We start from the raw sequence: 22,754 nt of genomic DNA on the forward strand, positions 1-22,754 counted from the left end.
ATCTTGCTGCTCTCTCTATAATTTTTAGAAGAGAATAAGTTGATAGATATCCGGAAGAAAATTGTGACCTCCTGCAATTGTTGCACTGTCTACGGTTGCGATTGCACGAATCTGGCAAACTGGTGTCTCACGGTCTGTAGGTGACCTCGCGTGACCAAACCCGGTAACAGTCTGTTCTGATATAGACCATAAGGTAGGAATTCCTTTATAAAGGTGTGAGTGTATGGTTGAGAGTGAATGAGACGCAGCATCGCTGCGACGCGAGAAGCCAGGACAAAAGCGACTGAAAATTGTGTGTGAAGTGTTAAACCAACACAGGGAATAACTATGGGAAGTCAACAGAGTAAGGACGTAAATATGAAAACCCCCTTAGGATGTATCCTAAGACACTGGAAGGACTTGGGAGGGATCCCGGGGGGAAACATAAGTAAAAAGACACTCCTTAAATATTGTACGCAGTGGTGGCCGTTGTACAAGTTAGATGACAATGAGAAATGGCCGCCGGAGGGAACAACTAATTATAATACTATTTTGCAATTGATGCTTTTCCTTCGCCGACTTAACAAATGGGACGAAGTGATGTATGCTGACATGTTCTTTACCCTAAGAAATAAACCGGAGTGGCAAAAAGAGTGCGGGGTAAATGTAGCACCTCAGGACCCCCTAGTGCTAGCCCTGGAAAAAGATAAGAAAGGTTCAAAGCCTAAAGAACGGTGCTGTGATGCATGTAGCATTGGGCAGCAATGTCTTAAATTGACAAGAAGGGATAGTGGAAAGGAGAGCGAAATAAGCCTGTGGGAATACCATCCATTCGCCCCAGGACGGGAAGGGCCTCTTCCCAGGCCAAGGGAGGAACAAGGGGATCCTAGCCCCTTAAAGGAGCTGGAACGATGGTGGAAATCTAAGTTTGGGCACAGTTCTCAGAAACTAGATAACACTTGGGAGGAGGATAGTCCATTAAAATCGGGGATGGACAAGAAGGAAAGCAGCCCGCAGGGACCAGATAGTCCACAGGGGTCGGGAAGCTACAAGGATGCTGACAGCCCACCCAGATTAGAAGTTGAGAGGGAAGAAGGCAGCCCACATGGAACAGAGAGTCGAGGGGAGACACGCAGCCTCCCCGAACTAAGTCCATATGGGGATGGTAGTACACCCAAAAGTGGAGGTTTTGGGAAATCAGGTACCTGTAGAATAGAAACTAGCACACCGAGGACTGGGGATAACTCACTGGGAGGCAACGTCTCTAAGCTAAGGTATAGTGAGAAGAATGACACTGAGACATGCGAAAGGGAGGTAGAGAACAACTCACAGAAGCTGAATATAATAATTCAGATAGAGGATAAGAGAGATGGAAGGGGAACAGAAGATGAGGACAGTAGCCCGGAACAGGATAGGCGCCGGCAGATGCGGGAAGAAAGGCGACAGATGCAGAGCGAGGCGCGGCTGGACTGTGTAAACCATGCCAGGGGGGTAGTAGAAAAAGAGTTAACAGAAATAAAAGGTGAAGATGAAGAACAGGGAAAGGGAAAGAGAAAAGAGAAAAAAAAAGAATAGGGAAGACATTGAGGCACAGGAAGATCCTGGGGAAGGGACTAGTCATTCGTATTATACCAGATCTGTGGCACGGAGGGAAGCAAAGCAAGAAGAGGAACGGAACCATACAATAGCTCCTCTCCGACAACTTATGCCAATGGTAGGAGAAAGGACCAGGGTAAAGGTACCGTTCTCCACAAGTGATCTGAACAATTGGAGGGATGAGGCAAGGAACTTCAGGAGGAATCCAGAGGGAGTAGCGAAGAGGTTTGAATTAATGGCAAGGAATTTAGATATTGATTGGGAAGATATAGAGGTGATGTTGTCAGAATTGACAGATACAGAAAGGGAACTCGTATTGGAAACAGGAAAACGACATGCTCAAGTATTATCAGGGAGACTAGAAGATAATTTCCCCAGTAGTAAACCAGAATGGGATCCGGGCAACGAAGAGCACTATCGACGATTGGTGCAGTACAGAAAGCTGATAGCGATGGGCTTGCGTAATGCGATCCCTAAGGCTATCAATTGGTCGATGTTATATGACATTAGGCAGGGAAAGGATGAGACCCCGTCAGAGTTTTTGGATAGACTTAGGGCAGCCATGAGACAATACACACCCCTGGACCCAGCAACGGAAGAAGGGAAACAACACCTGTTAGGATTAATGATGGGACAGAGTAACCCAGACATCAGAAAGAAATTGCAAAAGCTTGAACATCCAGAAAATAAAAACCTGGAGGCCTTGCTGAATGAGGCATGGAAGGTATATAATAATAGAGAAGTTGAGGAGAAGAAAAGGGAGGACAGGAGGATAGCTCGAGTAGTGGCTGTGGCAGTGGCAGCTCAGAAGACAGGTCACTCGGAACCTGGAACCAGGGGTAGGAGTAGAGGCTACCCGGTGAGAGGGGGAGGAAGGTTCCAACCCCACCCAGCTAGAGTAGGGCCAGATCAATGTGCATACTGCCTACAGACGGGACACTGGAAACAGGAATGCCCCCAGTTAAAGAGAAGGCTAATGGCCACCACTACCACCACACAGCAAGAAAGTGAATGAGGGGGACCGGTGGGCCATACCCTAGCAGACCCACTGGTTAAAATGGAGCTAGGGGAAGGTAAAAAGGAATTGGACTTTTTGATTGATACGGGAGCAACCTTTTCGGTTTTAAATCAAGAATTGGTACCTAAAAGTGATGAATTTGTACAAGTTGTGGGAGCAACAGGCCAACCAGAAAAGGCTTACTTTTTGAAACCTATCAAATACAAAATTGGGAAACAAATGGGAATACACCAGTTTCTGTATTTGCCAAATTCGCCAAAGCCTCTACTAGGGAGAGACTTGCTAGAAAACTTGGGAGCCATAATAAAGTTCAAAAAGGACAGATTTGAATTTCAAGTAAAAGAAGAACAACTGATTACAGCCCTAAGCCTAACAATCAGTTGTGTGAAACCTAAACCTGAGAATCACAATTTTGAGCGAATCCTGAGCGAGGCATACCCATTAGTATGGGCTACTGATATACCTGGAAAATCAAAACAAGCAGCACCGATTGTTGTTGAACTTAAAGATGGGGCAAGACCGGTGGTAAGAAAACAATACCCTTTGAGAATAGAAGACAGGAAGGGGATTGAGCCCATAATCAAAAGGTTTTTGGAACTGGGGTTATTGGTAGAATGTGAATCGGATTTTAATACACCAATCTTGCCAGTAAAGAAACCTAATGGAGCTTACAGACTAGTTCAGGACTTGAGAGCAGTAAACGAAATAACCAAGATATTACATCCTTTAGTTGCTAATCCATACACGCTTTTAACTAGACTCAAGGATAATTTGGCCTGGTTCACTGTATTAGACTTGAAAGATGCATTTTTCTGCCTTCCCTTAGCTCCCGAGAGTCAAAAGATTTTTGCCTTTGAATGGGAATCTGTAGATAAAGGAAGAAAGACCCAACTTACCTGGACGGTATTGCCCCAAGGATGGGCGAACTCCCCTACGATTTTTGGGAATCAGTTAGCCAAAGAATTAGAACAGTGGGAAAGGCCGCTGGGAGATGGCACCCTTCTGCAATACGTAGATAACCTCTTAATAGCAACAGTGACAGAGGAAGAATGCATTGAATGGACTATTTCCTTGTTAAATTTCCTGGGTTTAAGTGGATACCGAGTTTCTCAACAGAAAGCACAGCTGGTGCAAAAAGAAGTAGTGTACCTGGGATACGAAGTCTCCAGAGGACAGCGATCCCTGGGAGCAGCTAGGAAAAAGGCCATCTGTCAAATGCCCAAACCAGAGACGGTGAGAGACCTGCGCGCCTTTCTGGGGATGACAGGTTGGTGTCGGCTGTGGATCTACCAGTACGGGATACTTGCTAAACCACTGTACGATTTGTTGAAAGAAACCAAGGATGTTCTAGTTTGGACTCCCGAGGCAGAAGGGGCCTTCAAGAAGTTGAAGCTGGAGCTAATGAGAGCACCGGCTTTAGGTCTCCCAGATGTATCAAAACCATTCTGGCTGTTCTCCCATGAACGACAAGGGATGGCCCTAGGAGTCCTGGCACAGCAGTTGGGAACACACAAGAGAGCTGTGGCCTACTTCTCCAAGCGATTGGATGAAGTAAGTAAAGGATGGCCAGGCTGTCTGAGGGCAGTGGCTGCAGTGATAATTAACATAGAAGAGGCCAGAAAGCTCACACTGGGCCAAAAGATGACTGTGTTAGTATCTCACACTGTGTCGGCTGTGCTGGAACAGAAAGGCAACCATTGGTTGTCCCCATCCAGATTCCTAAAATACCAGGCCATCTTGGCTGAATCAGATGACGTAACCATTCAGGTAACTAACATTGTGAACCCAGCTTCATTTCTAGAAGGGAGAGCCCCAGCAGAACCCATCGAACACGACTGCCTGGAAACAATTGAAGCCGTCTATTCCAGTCGCCCAGATCTCAAAGAAGAGCCGCTCGAAGGTGCGGACAACTGGTTCTCAGATGGCAGCAGCTTCGTGAAGCAAGGAGTAAGAATGGCTGGCTATGCAGTCACCACTACAGAAAGGGTAATTGAGTCAAACCCCTTGCCTGCAGGGACTTCAGCTCAAAAGGCAGAGCTGATAGCTCTGACCCGAGCCCTGGAATTGGCAGAAAACATGCAAATTAATATATGGACAGACTCTAAATATGCCTTCTCTGTTGTACATGCTCATGGGGCCATCTGGAAAGAAAGAGGACTATTGACTACAAAAGGAAAAACAGTCAAACATGCAGAAGAGATTCTGCGATTGCTAGAGGCGGTCCAACTCCCAGCACAAGTGGCCATAATGCATTGTAAAGGACATCTGAAAGGTAACACTATACCAGAGATAGGGAACAGGAAGGCAGATACAGAAGCTAAATTGGCGGCCACAAGAAATAGGGAAGCGGAAATAGCGGCCCTAATACCAGGGGAGCTGGATATTAATATCCAGCCAGATTACCAAGAATCAGATCATAGATGGATTCAAAGGAATAAGGGCAAAATACTAGAAAATGGTTGGGGTCGATTAGAAACAGGACAGTTAGTGATACCAGGAAACGTGATGTGGCAGTTTGTGAAGACAGAACATGAGAAGGCCCATTGGGGCCTAGATTCGCTTTACCAATATTTGCAGACCAGAATAGCAGGACCAAAATTATTTACTACTATAAAACACGTTACGTCCCAGTGCGAGCGGTGTCTGAAAAATAACCCGAACACAGGAACCAAAGTACATCAAGGAGCCATAAATCGAGGTAAATTCCCAGGTGAAGTATGGCAAATTGATTTTTCTGAACTCCCAAGAAAAGGGGGGTTTCGGTATTTGTTGGTACTAACTGATACGTTTTCTGGGTGGCCTGAAGCATTCCCTTGTAGGACAAATAAGGAAAGAGAAGTGACCAAAGTACTGTTTAATGAAATTATTCCACGGTTTGGGGTACCAAAGAGCATTTCTTCGGATAGAGGTACACACTTCTGTGCAAAAGTGGTGAGAGCAATAAGCAAAGCATTACAAATCAAATGGCAACTACACACACCTTATCGCCCACAGGCCAGTGGGCAAGTGGAAAAGATGAATCATCTCATCAAACAGCAAATTGCCAAAATATGCCAGGAGACTAATTTGCAGTGGTATCAGGCTTTGCCTATTGCTTTGCTTAGGCTGAGAGTCAAACCAAGATCAAAAGAAAAGTTAAGCCCATTTGAAATTTTGTATGGTAGACCTTATGCTATGCAAGTTGTAAATGGGGACGTTATAGACCAAATCGGTAATCAGTATATTTATGATTATGTAATTACGGTGGGGAAACAGTTTGATAAGAATGCTACTGTGGTGATAGAGCACCAACCTAAGCAACCTGATTGCAAATTGCATCCGTTTAACCCCGGTGATTGGGTATATGTTAAGAATCTTTTAGGAAAACCCCTACAAGAAAAGTGGGAGGGACCTTTCCAAGTGCTGCTGACTACCTTCACCGCGGTTCGGATCAAGGAGCGACCTACGTGGATCCACTATTCACGGGTCAAGAGAGCTCCGGAAAACAAACAAGAGGAGATCAAACCTGCCCTAGATGTACAGACTTCTGAGTCAGCTGTCTCCGCAGGATCACGTGAGAATTCAACATAAACTAACATTGACTTTGCCAAAACCTTTATCCCTCATAGCAGAATTTAATGCCGAAGCTAGAGCTGCATTGCGTAGCACGCCAATACAGTGGATAGGGTGGGTTGAAACATATAGTCAACAAGGACCTGACCCACAGGACCCTATTCACGATCAGCCGTGTTTTGGGTGTGGGGAAAGAAATTGTGTGGGACTAATTGGATTTCTTTGTGGAGGTTGTGATAGAAAATTTTGGAACGTACAAAGTTGTTTACTGGACCTCCAATGTTATGAGTGTAGCTGCAAAGAAGCAAGGGAAAATGACGACTATTTGGCCTTAGAGAAATTCGCCAACAGACCCATTTTAGAGGCTAGGGAATTGTTTGAAGCACCCGAACAAATTGTATTAGGGTGGTGCCATTGGAAAGTACACCGCTGGTTACAATATTGTTTGAAACTTAGTCGTTCTAAGGTTTTATCGACCCGTTGCTATTCTTCTGTCCCACGACATCCACTAACAAGTGACCAAATTGGACCTTTTAAAAAACAAAGAGATTTAGACACTGAACTAGAAAAGACTATTTTACGAGTAAAGCAAATTCACACCAAGCAACAAGAACGCCAAAAGAAACAAAATTGACAGCCAGACATTATGACCCCGACTCCACCCCAAACCTTTACAACTCTAATCATTGGACTAATGATAGTGCTTCCCCAAGGCTCTGCCCCAATAGACCCATGGTCTCATGCGCACCAGTGTATCCACCCAGAGTTGGGAACGAGAGGGCCCTATTTCGAGGTTTATGCCTTACGAAACAATCAGCCATATGCAAGTGAGGTGTGGGATCAGCCCTCCATGGTAGCATACAAGGGAGACCAAGTCCAAATTGGGTGTCGAGAACTCGACCCAGAGGAAGGGAAAACAAGGCGGCTAGTATTAACAATTAAACCCTTGATGCCAGCCTTTAAACATAACCTAATTACCTTTAGTCCAGTGAAAATGGGCAGGCCCACAGTTTGGATCCAGCAAAAGGGCCCAATTTCGTGTCAGTGGAGCGACTTCAGGGAGGATCCACCTGGATCACAACAACCGATAAAGGGGGTGATTTATAGAGAAGATTCACTTGGGGAGCTACGCCCTCAAAACATAACCTATGACCCTCACCCCCTTCTCCATTCTCCGGGAGAAATTGTAATATCTAGTGGTCCTGAGGGAGAAAAAGCACTGTGTGAGATGGCATTTAGATTGGATCAGTCAATGATGTTCACATGTGAAAGGGAGTTGAAAACACTGGGACAGGATATTAGCTCCCTCGGGCGTGCTCTCGGGCGTGCTGTCGATTATAGGATACAATTACCAGAAGATGTGATCCCATTGTATCCAGATCTAGACTTGCCTCAAGAAACCACCCTACCAGTGGAATATAAAGCAGTACACAACCTAACCTTTATAGGGCCTCAGGTGATAAGAAAATCTAACGAACTAAAATTATTGTTAGACCCCACTTATTCCCTGAAAAAGGTGCAAATGAACATTCACACCGATATTACTTATTTGCAAAAGGATTGCCGACCATTTATACAGCAAAGCCTTAAGGGATGAAATGCATGGCTAGCGACAAGGTTTCATCACAGAAAAACAAAAAGAGATCTAAGTGGGTGGATTGGCACCGGATTTGGCATAGTAAACACAATAGATCAAGAGGTATTAGTAAACAAATTAAGTACCGTCACATCGAGCTTAGGAAAGCTTAAGGTGCCTCTCAGTACATCCATGCTTACATTAGCTGAAACACAATCGCTAGTGGTGAAATTACTAACCATGGTAGCGAACCACACTGCAGAGGATTTTGTGAAGCTCGCTAACTACACAGGGGAGCTTGGCAAAGACATTGCACTCGCTATCCAATGCTCTCAGACGCAACAATGGGTACAGTCGATAGCGGCAGGAATAATGAGAGAAGGAACGGCAGGTATATTACCTCAAGAAATAAGGGAAACAATACTAAAGGACAATCATACTACACGATTTGAAAGGGACCATCAAGCTTGGTGGCAGTTAGTAAACTTCACTTATGAACCTCAACGAGAACACGTTGAAGCTTATGTCCTCACCATTAGTGCGGCAGAGGAAAGAGGTATCTTTCCCATCCTCACTTTAGAGACGATGCATCAAGATGTCATTGTCAGGCCAATAAACCATAACGTTTGGGCCAGTTATGATTACACCAAAAACAAGTGGCAATCGGTTAGCACAGAAGCATGCATCCCTAGAGGACAATTAGGCTATGTTTGCGAAAATGCTGTGGTAGAAGCCGAAGATTTATGCTTAGATGCTGAAAATAGTGTATGCACCTTAGAAATGCTTCCGCATGATAAAACACAATCACAAGTTTATTATATAGGAAATGGGTGTGCTTGCGTAAGGACAGCTTGTGACAATGTCACTATAGATAATTGCCTAGCAGAGACTAACAATACTAACTTTTGTGCATGCAACTTTACCAAGATCATAGGTTGTGATTTTCATTACACTGTCCCAATAACTACCCAACAGCTAATTAACGCAAATTTCAACCTATATCAAGAGATACCGAAATTACAAATAGGGATGGACGTCAAAATTCTCAAAGCAATGCTTGCACACCCTGAAGTAAAGAAATTGGTGCAAAAGGTGAATCAAACAACTAAACGAATGGTATGGCAGATAGAACACAATTCAGAAAGGATAAAGAACGTCCTGACCGAAGTAGAACAAGTAGGCCAGCATCACTGGTGGGACATCTTTACAGGATACTCCCCAACAGCTACACAGGTCTTTCATTACCTGGTGCACCCAATGCTAGTAGTAATTATAGCTTTGTTATTACTAACTCTTACAAACATTTGTTTGTGGTGGAGACTAAGGGGCATAATGAAGAGGACCCAAATGATTTGGGCAATGGCACGAGCCTATCAGCGTCCTGTGGGACCAGAACTTGACGAAAGAATTCGTAAGTTATAAGAAAAGGGGGGAATGAAGCCCCAAAGCAGATAGCCTCCAAGAAATAATGAGTTAAAACATAGAATGTGAGGCATTTGAAGAAGGCATAGTATTAGGAAACACATAGAGTAATTAATCAGCTAAAGCATGAAACACAATGACGGGAAGGAGATAGGGATAGGGGGAACTGATGGGCTAAGCATGTTCAGAGCCAACAATGTCAAACTGACCCTAAGAACTTTGCCAAGCCATAGAGACCAAGCCAAGTACACCGGGAATTGACCAAATTAGGGAAGAGGTTCAAAAGTTTAAAGAGGAAGAGTCATCGGAAAGACCCCGTCTATGATGAAGGCAACAGGAACGACCACCCGAAAATTCCCCAAAAGAGATGTCTCCACCTACGCTCCGCCCACGCTCCGCCTACACCACGCCCCATATGAATATGCATGATTATGTATCTGATCTGATGTAATCCTATACCCAAAATTGTATATAAGGCTTGCTTTTGCTATGTGAACTCGGAAATCCACTTTGTGATTTCCCCGACGCGTCGCAATAAAATACCTCCTGCTTATTAGACTTAAGCTGAGTCTCTTAGGCAGTTATTCTCGCCTTTTGGGGCAAAATTCGGCATCAGGCGCGCAGCGCCTGGCCCCTCCAAACACGAGCTGCCCGCTGCCTCTGCACGTGCCTGAGCTCCTGCCTGCGCTCAGGGCAGCAAAACCAGGCTGTTCCCAGCCAGAGAGCGGAGCCATGCTCCCGCAGGAGGCTCTGGTGAGCCCCTTCCGGGACGCTCCGCCGTGCACGCAGCACTTCTCCTGCCCGCCCAGAACACTCCTGGGACAGCAGGACACAAGCTGGCCGGCTCTGGGCTCAGCACACCCCAAACAGAGAGGCAGGAAGATGCAGCGGCTGTTTTGCAGCCCTGCCCAAGAGAGGTGGGAAGGGTCTCCTCCCTCTGGTCTCACTTGGTTGGGTTTCTGACTGGGCCCGAGGCAGGGGCTGCCATTCCTCACTTGTGGGGAGACCAGAGCTGCCAGAACCACACTGAGCCTGCAGGCACCGCCTGACAGCGCTGCGGCCACTGGGACGGTCGCACCTCTGAGGCTCAGCCACTCCCCGCTGCTGCTGCTGCTGCAAAGCTCACTGTTAGGCCACGACGGTCTCTGCTTCTGCCCTCTTCCTGTCCCTGTGTAGGGATGGAGCATTGCTGTGCTTTCAGGAAGCTCTCTGGGAAAACCTTCCAGCATTGCAAGCTCCTCTGCCCTCCATAGATGCATGCTGTGGAATCCCTCACAGCTGCCTTCAGAGCATCCTCAAGCTAGCTCTTCTTAAACCCAGGGTCCTTGTTCCCTTCAGCATGCTCAGCATGACCTTCAACTCCATGGTGCTGTGCAACTGAAGCAGCAGGACAGGGACCTTTGCAGCCTGAGCTGCCCCTTGTTCCTCTCTGCCCGTGCACAGAACACAGCGTGGAAGAGAACGGCAGCAGGGCCCCGCGTGTCCCCGGGCTCAGGATTTGTGCCGCTTCAGCTCCAAGGACACGTGGGTAAAGTGACAAAGCCAAACTGTTTATTAAGGGGAGGCAAAGCAAAGGGGTGAACTGGGAGGCAAAAAAAGGGGATGGGCAGGGCCTGGGGGCTGCAGGGAGGGAGGGAGGCAGGGAGCTGCCATCACGGAGGGAGATGACAGGAGCTCCTGGAGCTTCCCACAGGCTCAACTGTAACCAGCAAGAGCTGTGCCTGGAGTTCCAGCTGGTCCCCTGTGCTCTGCAGGTGGTCTCATCTGCATTGGGAACTCGGGGTTGCCGAAGGACACGGGTTCTTCCGATCCTGCAATCGAAGTTCGGCAACTCTTGCCTCGAACTTCACCTGGATAAATCGGTTGATGACGGAGGGGCACTCGAATTCCCTCAGGGCTTGAAGGGCTGGACAAAAGAAGCACAGAGCCACGGTTAGAGGCTGGATTGCGGGAATCCAGGGAAACGCTCCTGCCAGGGCCATCCCAGCCGGCTCCTGCTATGGCCAGAAGGGAGCCGGAGACAAGGGCTGGGCCGGGAGGTGCTGGCTTCGGCTCCCCTGCGTGTGGCAGAAAGCCCTCCGGGCTCTGGCCCCGCCGCCCCTCGCCCGTCCGCACAGGGAGCAGAGCCCTCGGCAGCCCGGGCAGGGATTGTAGCTCCGCAGCCGGGATTTGCAGCTGCCCCCGGCGGGCCCCGCTGGCAGCCGCGCGGCTGCCCCCACTCACCCTGACTGAGGACCTGGAGCTCCTCCTTCTGCCCCATCATGAGCACTCCGGCGACCCCTGGCAAGACAGAGCCCGTGGCGGCGCCAGGCTGCGCAGCTGCCCGACGCGGGCGCTGGCAGCCCTGCGGCCGCACGCCCTCCTGCCTCGGCAGGGCTCCTGCCGGGCCCCTGCGCACGCTGCCGCCCGAGAGCACGGCTGCGGGAGGGCGGCGGCAGCGCTGAGGGCGGGCGGGGCTGCAGCGGCCCGGGCGCGGCTCCCGCTGCCGGGGCAGCAGCCGGGCCGGGGGCAGGGAGGGAGGGGCGCGGGGCCGCTGGCTCACCGATCAACCTGACGGCCGTCTGTCGCAGGCGCTTCTGTGGGCTCTGCAGGAAGGGCAGGGCCCAGCGCAGGTGCTCGGCCGCTCGGCTCTGGTCCTCCAGCAGCTGCGGGGAGCACCGACGGGGAAGGCTTGGCGCGGGCTCTGCCCCTCGGCCCGGCGCTCCCTGCGCCCGGCAGCGGCCGAGCCGGCCCGCACGGCCCAGGGCAGGGAGCGGCGTGTGGGGCGCAGGCTGGCGGGCCCGGCTGCGGCGCCGGGCAGGGGCACAGCTGCCAGCCCCAGCACGGGGGGCAGGGGGCTTCTGCAGCCCGCGTCTGGGGCTCTCGGGCTCTCCTTACCAGGCGCTCGGCGAACTTCATGCGCTGCTCCTTGGTCAGCAGCTCCTCCAGGTCCCTCCTCCTCCGGAAGCGGGCCGCGCAAAGCAGGGCTTGGAAAGAGGCCTGGAGAGCAGCAGAGAGCCGCAGGTGGCACCAGAGCCCAGGGCACAGGACCCGCATCCCTGTGCCAAGGCCAGGGAAGGCTGGAGCCTGCCAGCTGCCAGGGCAGGAGGTAGCCAGGGATGCAGCAGCGTCCCACAAAACCTGACCTTTGCCACACTCTGGTTCTCATCATGCCAGCGCAAGAAGAGAGGGAGCAGGCTCTGGCTCACAATTCTCGTGAGAGGCTCTTCCCCCTCTTCCACTACCAGCTCCATCACTTTGCAGAAGAGCGTAATGGAGAGCAGCTGCACGTGGCTGTTGTCCTGGAGGAAAGGAAAAGACCTCAGCACCAACTGCCCCAGGCCCATCAAGGCAGAGGCCCAAAAGTGCACAAGGCATGACATTTCTGGGCAGCGTCCAGTGCCCGTGGCTGGGGGCACAGAGCCTTACATTCTCAAAGTGTGGCGGGAGTGGCTCAGCCAGCTTCAGGGCGGTGACGCCAGGTATCTTGAGGTCTTTCTCCTGGAGCATATGTGTGAACACAGAGAGGATCATTCCGACCATCTCTGCGTCAGGATCCGCCAGCTGCTCCAGCAGGTGTTGATAGAGGCCGCGTATTCCTCCGCCCTGTGTGCAAGAGCAGGCCGTGCTGTGAAGCCGAGGACAGCCGCAGCACCAACAGCTGCTTGGGGCACTCGGGCAGCTGAAGTGGGAGGCAGGAGAGCTGGGAGCAGCTGCCTCTGCTGCCAAAGGCCAGCTAAGGACAAAGGCCTGCGTTGCCCAGCCCCGCGCTGTCAGCGCGGCTTCAGCCACCGCCCCTTCTCACCAGCGAGGGCTCCTTGCTGAGCACCACGAGGCCTCTGAGCTCCAGGCGCAGCCTGTCCCTGCACTCGCTCGGCAGGTGCCTGGACACAACCGACAGCGCACTGGGACCGTGCTTGGTCAAGTCCAGACACTCGAGGACCTGAAAGGCACAGGGCAGTGCCAGGGGAGCCGGCCGGCAGGAGCCCAGAGCGCACAGGGCCGGGCCCAGGCAGCAGCAGCAGGCGCGGGCAGCGTCCCAGGCGGCTGCAGCTACGAGAGGCCAGAGAGCTGGGAGGCAGCTCAGCCAGGCAGCGCTGGCCATCAGGCTCACCTCCACAAAGAAGGCCAGGGCAGGCAGATCCCAGCAGGGCTGCTTCCCAATGAGCAGGTTGAGCAGGTGCAAGGCGATGTGGGAACACAAGCGGGTCGAGCTACGGCGCATCTCCCTGGCAGGGGGAAAAAGGCAGCAAAGGCCTGAGCCAGGCAGGCAGACCTCTGCCAGGACTGACTCCCAGAGGTGTGATCTTTCTCCAGCACCCTGCAAGGGGACGTGGGTGCTTTGGGAGGCAGCTGCTCCTGGGCACCCTCCTCTCCCAGCCTATTCCGGTCTGCTTGGTCGCCCCTCGGTGACAAGGCCCTCTCGCCCACAACCACGGGGACTGCGTGGGCCGCTCCGGGCACAGGGCACAAACGCTGGCGGCAGCGGGGGGAAGGGGGTCTCACCTGGCCAGCAGACCGACTGCATAGTGCCGGGTGTCGGCACAGAGCAGGGTGTCCCAGACCCGCTTGCGCTCCAGAGTCACCAGCTGCTTCTCAAAGTCCAGGAGGCAGAGCAGAGCTTTCATGGCCTGCGCTGCAAACCTGTGTACAGAGCAAAGGCCAGGTCACGCCAGGAGCACTGGTCCTGGCCACAAGGGCATGGGAAGGACAGGGCGACTGAGACCTGTTGGGCTTCGTGGGAAGGCAGTGTTCCTCCCGGCAAGCTCTCCAGAAGTGCTCAACGTCTTCTGGCATCTGCTCTGTGGTGTCAAAAACTTGGAAGAGCAGAGCCACAAACAGGCGGGCGGAAGAAGGGACTAGTGCCTCGTGCCACTCGGGCATGTGGACAGTCTTCCACAGTACCACAGTTGCCTGCAAAGGAGAAAGCACCCCGAGGCAGCAGTCAGTGCCCAGGTGTCCACGTTGCAGGGCTCGAGGGGAGATGGCAGTGGGAGCAGCCAGCGTGCTCCCCCTGAGCCTGCCCTTAGCCCAGCTTTCGGCCCAGCGCCTGAGGCAGGGAACTGCAGGACAGGGAGAGAGCATGGAGAGCTGCTGGAGAGGTGACCTGGAGGGTGAGCAAAGGCCAGTTCCAGAAACTCACAGCCAGGGCAAAGATGGCCTCGTTATCCCCACTGTAGAAGAACATGCTGTACAGTGGCCTGTCCTCCATCACAGACAGGAGTGCTGGAAGCACCCTCTGCACTGCGGATCCCGAGGAGCCGATGGTTCTCCACATCAGCGCAGCAGCCCTGTGGGACCAGAGCTGCGTGTCAGGACCGTGCCCCCGTGCGGCTGCGTGGGGCCGGGGTACAGAGCCCCGGTGCCCTGAGGGGCAGGGGCGGGGAGCCTGGCAGCAGGCTTAGGAAACAGAGGGGCCCCAGGGTCCTGGAGCTGTCCGCCTGTCTGGCAGACCCCACTGGACAGGCTGGACAGGGGGAGGGGCCCTAGGGGCCGCTGAGCACCGAGCTCTCGAGGCAGTTGTGCTCTGTACCTGTCACAGGTTGGGGCACAGCGCAGGAGGCTCATCACCACATTAGCAGGGTGCTCTTGGGCCAGGCTCACAATGTCCCATCGCAGCCCAGCGTCCACAGTGAGATGGGACATGAGTGTCTGGTGAATGTCCCTCACCATGGCTGGCACCTAGAGGAGGCATGGGGAATGTCTGGAGTGCTGTGCAAGGGAGCAACTTGCCCAGCTTCCCCCAAGAAGTGCTTGCCTTCCCACCCCACTCTGCTAGCCTCAATGGCTGGGGGGGCCCAGCAGACGTGGCTTGAGGGGCCCCACGATCCTGGGAGGCCTTCAGCCCTGGCCCCAGGCTGCTTACCTGCCGCTGGGAAGAAAAGAAATCCTGAGTGGGAGCAGGAACCGCAGTGCAAGTGGGCCTGGTGTTGGTCTTTGAGAGGGCCCACGTGCTTTGCGTCCTTGTGTCCTCACTCAGGGCCGTGACAGCCTCCGGCCTTCCCTCAGCCATTGCCCTGACAGAGTCTGCTGCACGCTGAGGGGAGGCCGAGCTGACATCAGGCTCTGCCCGTAGCTCGGCCGTGGCCTGGGTTGCTGTGGCGCTGGTGTTTCTGCGCCGAAGGCGCAGCAACCTCCGCAGTATCTGCAGCAGAAGGAAGGGCGGGAAGAGAGGGACGTTCCGTGGCCTGCTCCAAGCGCGGCACTGGGCCGAGCAGTGCCAGCAGGCCCGGCCCAGGTGGGGATGGCCGCAGGTACCTGCGCTGCTCGGTGGAAGCATCCGCCAGTGGGGTCCTGCTCTGGTGTCCCATCCTTGCCCGCACCTGGCAAAGAGCGAGCGCAGCCAGAGCTGAGGGGCTGCGGGAGAGGCCGGAGAACACGGCCCAGCCCTGCGCTGCCCTGGCAGGGGTAGCCCCCGGGTGGCCAGGGGACACAGCACGGCCAGCGGAGGGCAGCCCCAGCCCCTCTTCCGTCCTGTCTGCGGGCACGTCCACGGGGGCAGGGATGGGATGGGGCCAGGCCGGCCGCAGGCACCAGCCCTGCGGCCTGGCTCTGCCACTCACCGTCCTGCAGTGGCTGCAACTGCTCCGGCTCTGCAGGCTGCTGCGCTGGGGAGGCTGCAGGGCCTTTCTTTTTCTTCCCCCGAAGCACCCTGAAGAGGCTGCGCACTCTACCTGCCATCCCGCTTGCTGACCTGGAGGACCCCTTTGCGCCAGATGCCTGGGCAAAGGTCTGAATCAGCGAGCGCCTTGCAGGTGCCTGCCACAGACAAGCCTCAGGAAGGCTACAGGACAGCACGTCCTGCACTCTGATCTCTCAAGGGCTCTTGCCACAATAACACGAGACTCCTCGTGAGCAGTGGAAGGCACTGAGTCCTATGGCCTGGCCACGAGGGCACTGGCCACAGGGACGGCAGATACCTTGGGAAGGCTCTGAGTCAGGAAGTCCCGCAGTCTGGCCGCCAGGCCAGCCGCAGGAGTAACGGTTTGGAAAAGCTCGGGGTCAGCGACAAAAGAGCCGGCTGTGTGGGTCTCCTCACAGCACAGCTCTGGCACGTCCTGTCCCGTCACGTGCACTGAGCACTGTGGCGTTGCCTCGTCACCACCAGCACCCATGTCACCACGTGTCACAAAGGGTCCTGTTCCATTCCGTGGCCACTGTGCTGCGCCATGTCAGCAAGGGCCCTTGGAAACGCTGCCAAGTGCTCTGGGGCCACCCCCACCCTGCCCAAAATGCCTCCGATTGGAAGGATTCCATTGCCCCAAGTGTCTAAGACAGCCCGGGACACACCAAGCCCGGCCAAGTGCTCAGGGAAGGACTCTCCACGGTGCCCGGCCAGCACAGCCCAGCTCGCTGCTGGCTCTGGAGCAGAGCAGCTTCCAGCAAGCACGGGGCAAACGCATCTTGCCAAGAGTTAAAACACACCAGAGAGGGGAGGTGGCATCAATGTGTGCATCAAGGCCTTTGAATTCACAGCTCCCCAAGAGAGCTTTGGGGCATTCGGCTGAACAAACAGGATCCGGTTCAGACCTGTCCTCAGGGTTTGGGCAACAAACCCTGCCACAGGTGCTTGGCTTGGTCTCTGCAGGCCCAGGCAGATGCCAAGGCTGCTCTTCACATCCTTGCCCTGCCCCTCTGCCAAGTGCAAGGGGCCTCAAGGACTGAAGGAAACACGGGGAGTCAAAGGGAGACAGCTGCACCTACCTCACTGGGGGCTCCTGGGGAAGCAGTTTCCTTGGGAATCAAGCCCCTCTCTTCCAAGGGCACTTCCCCAAATGTGTACATTTCCTGGGGAACACCAACCCATCCCTTAAGAAACACTGGCAAGGCTGAATTGCTTGTGCTCCTTGCAGCGCAGGCACTCCAGCTGGAGCTCATCTTCCTTGCCCCGAGTCTCTTTCCACGCGTCGCTTTGGGCGCGCAGCGCCTGGCCCCTCCAAACACGAGCTGCCCGCTGCCTCTGCACGTGCCTGAGCTCCTGCCTGCGCTCAGGGCAGCAAAACCAGGCTGTTCCCAGCCAGAGAGCGGAGCCATGCTCCCGCAGGAGGCTCTGGTGAGCCCCTTCCGGGACGCTCCGCCGTGCACGCAGCACTTCTCCTGCCCGCCCAGAACGCTCCTGGGACAGCAGGACACAAGCTGGCCGGCTCTGGGCTCAGCACACCCCAAACAGAGAGGCAGGAAGATGCAGCGGCTGTTTTGCAGCCCTGCCCAAGAGAGGTGGGAAGGGTCTCCTCCCTCTGGTCTCACTTGGTTGGGTTTCTGACTGGGCCCGAGGCAGGGGCTGCCATTCCTCACTTGTGGGGAGACCAGAGCTGCCAGAACCACACTGAGCCTGCAGGCACCGCCTGACAGCGCTGCGGCCACTGGGACGGTCGCACCTCTGAGGCTCAGCCACTCCCCGCTGCTGCTGCTGCTGCAAAGCTCACTGTTAGGCCACGACGGTCTCTGCTTCTGCCCTCTTCCTGTCCCTGTGTAGGGATGGAGCATTGCTGTGCTTTCAGGAAGCTCTCTGGGAAAACCTTCCAGCATTGCAAGCTCCTCTGCCCTCCATAGATGCATGCTGTGGAATCCCTCACAGCTGCCTTCAGAGCATCCTCAAGCTAGCTCTTCTTAAACCCAGGGTCCTTGTTCCCTTCAGCATGCTCAGCATGACCTTCAACTCCATGGTGCTGTGCAACTGAAGCAGCAGGACAGGGACCTTTGCAGCCTGAGCTGCCCCTTGTTCCTCTCTGCCCGTGCACAGAACACAGCGTGGAAGAGAACGGCAGCAGGGCCCCGCGTGTCCCCGGGCTCAGGATTTGTGCCGCTTCAGCTCCAAGGACACGTGGGTAAAGTGACAAAGCCAAACTGTTTATTAAGGGGAGGCAAAGCAAAGGGGTGAACTGGGAGGCAAAAAAAGGGGATGGGCAGGGCCTGGGGGCTGCAGGGAGGGAGGGAGGCAGGGAGCTGCCATCACGGAGGGAGATGACAGGAGCTCCTGGAGCTTCCCACAGGCTCAACTGTAACCAGCAAGAGCTGTGCCTGGAGTTCCAGCTGGTCCCCTGTGCTCTGCAGGTGGTCTCATCTGCATTGGGAACTCGGGGTTGCCGAAGGACACGGGTTCTTCCGATCCTGCAATCGAAGTTCGGCAACTCTTGCCTCGAACTTCACCTGGATAAATCGGTTGATGACGGAGGGGCACTCGAATTCCCTCAGGGCTTGAAGGGCTGGACAAAAGAAGCACAGAGCCACGGTTAGAGGCTGGATTGCGGGAATCCAGGGAAACGCTCCTGCCAGGGCCATCCCAGCCGGCTCCTGCTATGGCCAGAAGGGAGCCGGAGACAAGGGCTGGGCCGGGAGGTGCTGGCTTCGGCTCCCCTGCGTGTGGCAGAAAGCCCTCCGGGCTCTGGCCCCGCCGCCCCTCGCCCGTCCGCACAGGGAGCAGAGCCCTCGGCAGCCCGGGCAGGGATTGTAGCTCCGCAGCCGGGATTTGCAGCTGCCCCCGGCGGGCCCCGCTGGCAGCCGCGCGGCTGCCCCCACTCACCCTGACTGAGGACCTGGAGCTCCTCCTTCTGCCCCATCATGAGCACTCCGGCGACCCCTGGCAAGACAGAGCCCGTGGCGGCGCCAGGCTGCGCAGCTGCCCGACGCGGGCGCTGGCAGCCCTGCGGCCGCACGCCCTCCTGCCTCGGCAGGGCTCCTGCCGGGCCCCTGCGCACGCTGCCGCCCGAGAGCACGGCTGCGGGAGGGCGGCGGCAGCGCTGAGGGCGGGCGGGGCTGCAGCGGCCCGGGCGCGGCTCCCGCTGCCGGGGCAGCAGCCGGGCCGGGGGCAGGGAGGGAGGGGCGCGGGGCCGCTGGCTCACCGATCAACCTGACGGCCGTCTGTCGCAGGCGCTTCTGTGGGCTCTGCAGGAAGGGCAGGGCCCAGCGCAGGTGCTCGGCCGCTCGGCTCTGGTCCTCCAGCAGCTGCGGGGAGCACCGACGGGGAAGGCTTGGCGCGGGCTCTGCCCCTCGGCCCGGCGCTCCCTGCGCCCGGCAGCGGCCGAGCCGGCCCGCACGGCCCAGGGCAGGGAGCGGCGTGTGGGGCGCAGGCTGGCGGGCCCGGCTGCGGCGCCGGGCAGGGGCACAGCTGCCAGCCCCAGCACGGGGGGCAGGGGGCTTCTGCAGCCCGCGTCTGGGGCTCTCGGGCTCTCCTTACCAGGCGCTCGGCGAACTTCATGCGCTGCTCCTTGGTCAGCAGCTCCTCCAGGTCCCTCCTCCTCCGGAAGCGGGCCGCGCAAAGCAGGGCTTGGAAAGAGGCCTGGAGAGCAGCAGAGAGCCGCAGGTGGCACCAGAGCCCAGGGCACAGGACCCGCATCCCTGTGCCAAGGCCAGGGAAGGCTGGAGCCTGCCAGCTGCCAGGGCAGGAGGTAGCCAGGGATGCAGCAGCGTCCCACAAAACCTGACCTTTGCCACACTCTGGTTCTCATCATGCCAGCGCAAGAAGAGAGGGAGCAGGCTCTGGCTCACAATTCTCGTGAGAGGCTCTTCCCCCTCTTCCACTACCAGCTCCATCACTTTGCAGAAGAGCGTAATGGAGAGCAGCTGCACGTGGCTGTTGTCCTGGAGGAAAGGAAAAGACCTCAGCACCAACTGCCCCAGGCCCATCAAGGCAGAGGCCCAAAAGTGCACAAGGCATGACATTTCTGGGCAGCGTCCAGTGCCCGTGGCTGGGGGCACAGAGCCTTACATTCTCAAAGTGTGGCGGGAGTGGCTCAGCCAGCTTCAGGGCGGTGACGCCAGGTATCTTGAGGTCTTTCTCCTGGAGCATATGTGTGAACACAGAGAGGATCATTCCGACCATCTCTGCGTCAGGATCCGCCAGCTGCTCCAGCAGGTGTTGATAGAGGCCGCGTATTCCTCCGCCCTGTGTGCAAGAGCAGGCCGTGCTGTGAAGCCGAGGACAGCCGCAGCACCAACAGCTGCTTGGGGCACTCGGGCAGCTGAAGTGGGAGGCAGGAGAGCTGGGAGCAGCTGCCTCTGCTGCCAAAGGCCAGCTAAGGACAAAGGCCTGCGTTGCCCAGCCCCGCGCTGTCAGCGCGGCTTCAGCCACCGCCCCTTCTCACCAGCGAGGGCTCCTTGCTGAGCACCACGAGGCCTCTGAGCTCCAGGCGCAGCCTGTCCCTGCACTCGCTCGGCAGGTGCCTGGACACAACCGACAGCGCACTGGGACCGTGCTTGGTCAAGTCCAGACACTCGAGGACCTGAAAGGCACAGGGCAGTGCCAGGGGAGCCGGCCGGCAGGAGCCCAGAGCGCACAGGGCCGGGCCCAGGCAGCAGCAGCAGGCGCGGGCAGCGTCCCAGGCGGCTGCAGCTACGAGAGGCCAGAGAGCTGGGAGGCAGCTCAGCCAGGCAGCGCTGGCCATCAGGCTCACCTCCACAAAGAAGGCCAGGGCAGGCAGATCCCAGCAGGGCTGCTTCCCAATGAGCAGGTTGAGCAGGTGCAAGGCGATGTGGGAACACAAGCGGGTCGAGCTACGGCGCATCTCCCTGGCAGGGGGAAAAAGGCAGCAAAGGCCTGAGCCAGGCAGGCAGACCTCTGCCAGGACTGACTCCCAGAGGTGTGATCTTTCTCCAGCACCCTGCAAGGGGACGTGGGTGCTTTGGGAGGCAGCTGCTCCTGGGCACCCTCCTCTCCCAGCCTATTCCGGTCTGCTTGGTCGCCCCTCGGTGACAAGGCCCTCTCGCCCACAACCACGGGGACTGCGTGGGCCGCTCCGGGCACAGGGCACAAACGCTGGCGGCAGCGGGGGGAAGGGGGTCTCACCTGGCCAGCAGACCGACTGCATAGTGCCGGGTGTCGGCACAGAGCAGGGTGTCCCAGACCCGCTTGCGCTCCAGAGTCACCAGCTGCTTCTCAAAGTCCAGGAGGCAGAGCAGAGCTTTCATGGCCTGCGCTGCAAACCTGTGTACAGAGCAAAGGCCAGGTCACGCCAGGAGCACTGGTCCTGGCCACAAGGGCATGGGAAGGACAGGGCGACTGAGACCTGTTGGGCTTCGTGGGAAGGCAGTGTTCCTCCCGGCAAGCTCTCCAGAAGTGCTCAACGTCTTCTGGCATCTGCTCTGTGGTGTCAAAAACTTGGAAGAGCAGAGCCACAAACAGGCGGGCGGAAGAAGGGACTAGTGCCTCGTGCCACTCGGGCATGTGGACAGTCTTCCACAGTACCACAGTTGCCTGCAAAGGAGAAAGCACCCCGAGGCAGCAGTCAGTGCCCAGGTGTCCACGTTGCAGGGCTCGAGGGGAGATGGCAGTGGGAGCAGCCAGCGTGCTCCCCCTGAGCCTGCCCTTAGCCCAGCTTTCGGCCCAGCGCCTGAGGCAGGGAACTGCAGGACAGGGAGAGAGCATGGAGAGCTGCTGGAGAGGTGACCTGGAGGGTGAGCAAAGGCCAGTTCCAGAAACTCACAGCCAGGGCAAAGATGGCCTCGTTATCCCCACTGTAGAAGAACATGCTGTACAGTGGCCTGTCCTCCATCACAGACAGGAGTGCTGGAAGCACCCTCTGCACTGCGGATCCCGAGGAGCCGATGGTTCTCCACATCAGCGCAGCAGCCCTGTGGGACCAGAGCTGCGTGTCAGGACCGTGCCCCCGTGCGGCTGCGTGGGGCCGGGGTACAGAGCCCCGGTGCCCTGAGGGGCAGGGGCGGGGAGCCTGGCAGCAGGCTTAGGAAACAGAGGGGCCCCAGGGTCCTGGAGCTGTCCGCCTGTCTGGCAGACCCCACTGGACAGGCTGGACAGGGGGAGGGGCCCTAGGGGCCGCTGAGCACCGAGCTCTCGAGGCAGTTGTGCTCTGTACCTGTCACAGGTTGGGGCACAGCGCAGGAGGCTCATCACCACATTAGCAGGGTGCTCTTGGGCCAGGCTCACAATGTCCCATCGCAGCCCAGCGTCCACAGTGAGATGGGACATGAGTGTCTGGTGAATGTCCCTCACCATGGCTGGCACCTAGAGGAGGCATGGGGAATGTCTGGAGTGCTGTGCAAGGGAGCAACTTGCCCAGCTTCCCCCAAGAAGTGCTTGCCTTCCCACCCCACTCTGCTAGCCTCAATGGCTGGGGGGGCCCAGCAGACGTGGCTTGAGGGGCCCCACGATCCTGGGAGGCCTTCAGCCCTGGCCCCAGGCTGCTTACCTGCCGCTGGGAAGAAAAGAAATCCTGAGTGGGAGCAGGAACCGCAGTGCAAGTGGGCCTGGTGTTGGTCTTTGAGAGGGCCCACGTGCTTTGCGTCCTTGTGTCCTCACTCAGGGCCGTGACAGCCTCCGGCCTTCCCTCAGCCATTGCCCTGACAGAGTCTGCTGCACGCTGAGGGGAGGCCGAGCTGACATCAGGCTCTGCCCGTAGCTCGGCCGTGGCCTGGGTTGCTGTGGCGCTGGTGTTTCTGCGCCGAAGGCGCAGCAACCTCCGCAGTATCTGCAGCAGAAGGAAGGGCGGGAAGAGAGGGACGTTCCGTGGCCTGCTCCAAGCGCGGCACTGGGCCGAGCAGTGCCAGCAGGCCCGGCCCAGGTGGGGATGGCCGCAGGTACCTGCGCTGCTCGGTGGAAGCATCCGCCAGTGGGGTCCTGCTCTGGTGTCCCATCCTTGCCCGCACCTGGCAAAGAGCGAGCGCAGCCAGAGCTGA

The 22,754-nt window shown here is 56.2% G+C and overlaps 1 protein-coding gene across 1 annotated transcript; it reads left to right on the forward strand.

Moving 5' to 3' along the window:
• The first annotated feature begins 969 nt into the window (after positions 1–969).
• On the forward strand, positions 970–10,524 carry LOC132087071 (uncharacterized). Its single transcript, XM_059493099.1, has 6 exons — positions 970–1,144; positions 2,507–2,574; positions 2,855–5,291; positions 5,955–6,146; positions 9,836–9,896; positions 10,482–10,524. Exons 1-6 carry the CDS (start codon positions 970–972, stop codon positions 10,522–10,524), a joined length of 2,976 nt encoding a protein of 991 aa, XP_059349082.1.
• Positions 10,525–22,754: the final 12,230 nt, after the last annotated feature.

The sequence above is a fragment of the Ammospiza nelsoni genome, chromosome Z (assembly GCF_027579445.1).
Source record: "Ammospiza nelsoni isolate bAmmNel1 chromosome Z, bAmmNel1.pri, whole genome shotgun sequence".
NCBI lineage: Eukaryota > Metazoa > Chordata > Aves > Passeriformes > Passerellidae > Ammospiza > Ammospiza nelsoni.

What these genes read in the sequence shown, in the direction of transcription:
- LOC132087071 (XM_059493099.1), top strand. Translation starts at nt 970, where the DNA reads ATGGACAAGAAGGAAAGCAGCCCGCAGGGACCAGATAGTCCACAGGGG. An exon ending in ACTAAGTCCATATGGGGATG is followed by an intron (nt 1,145 to 2,506) that starts GTAGTACACCCA and finishes TACTGCCTACAG; the next exon opens with ACGGGACACTGGAAACAGGA. An exon ending in GCCACCACTACCACCACACA is followed by an intron (nt 2,575 to 2,854) that starts GCAAGAAAGTGA and finishes AATTCGCCAAAG; the next exon opens with CCTCTACTAGGGAGAGACTT.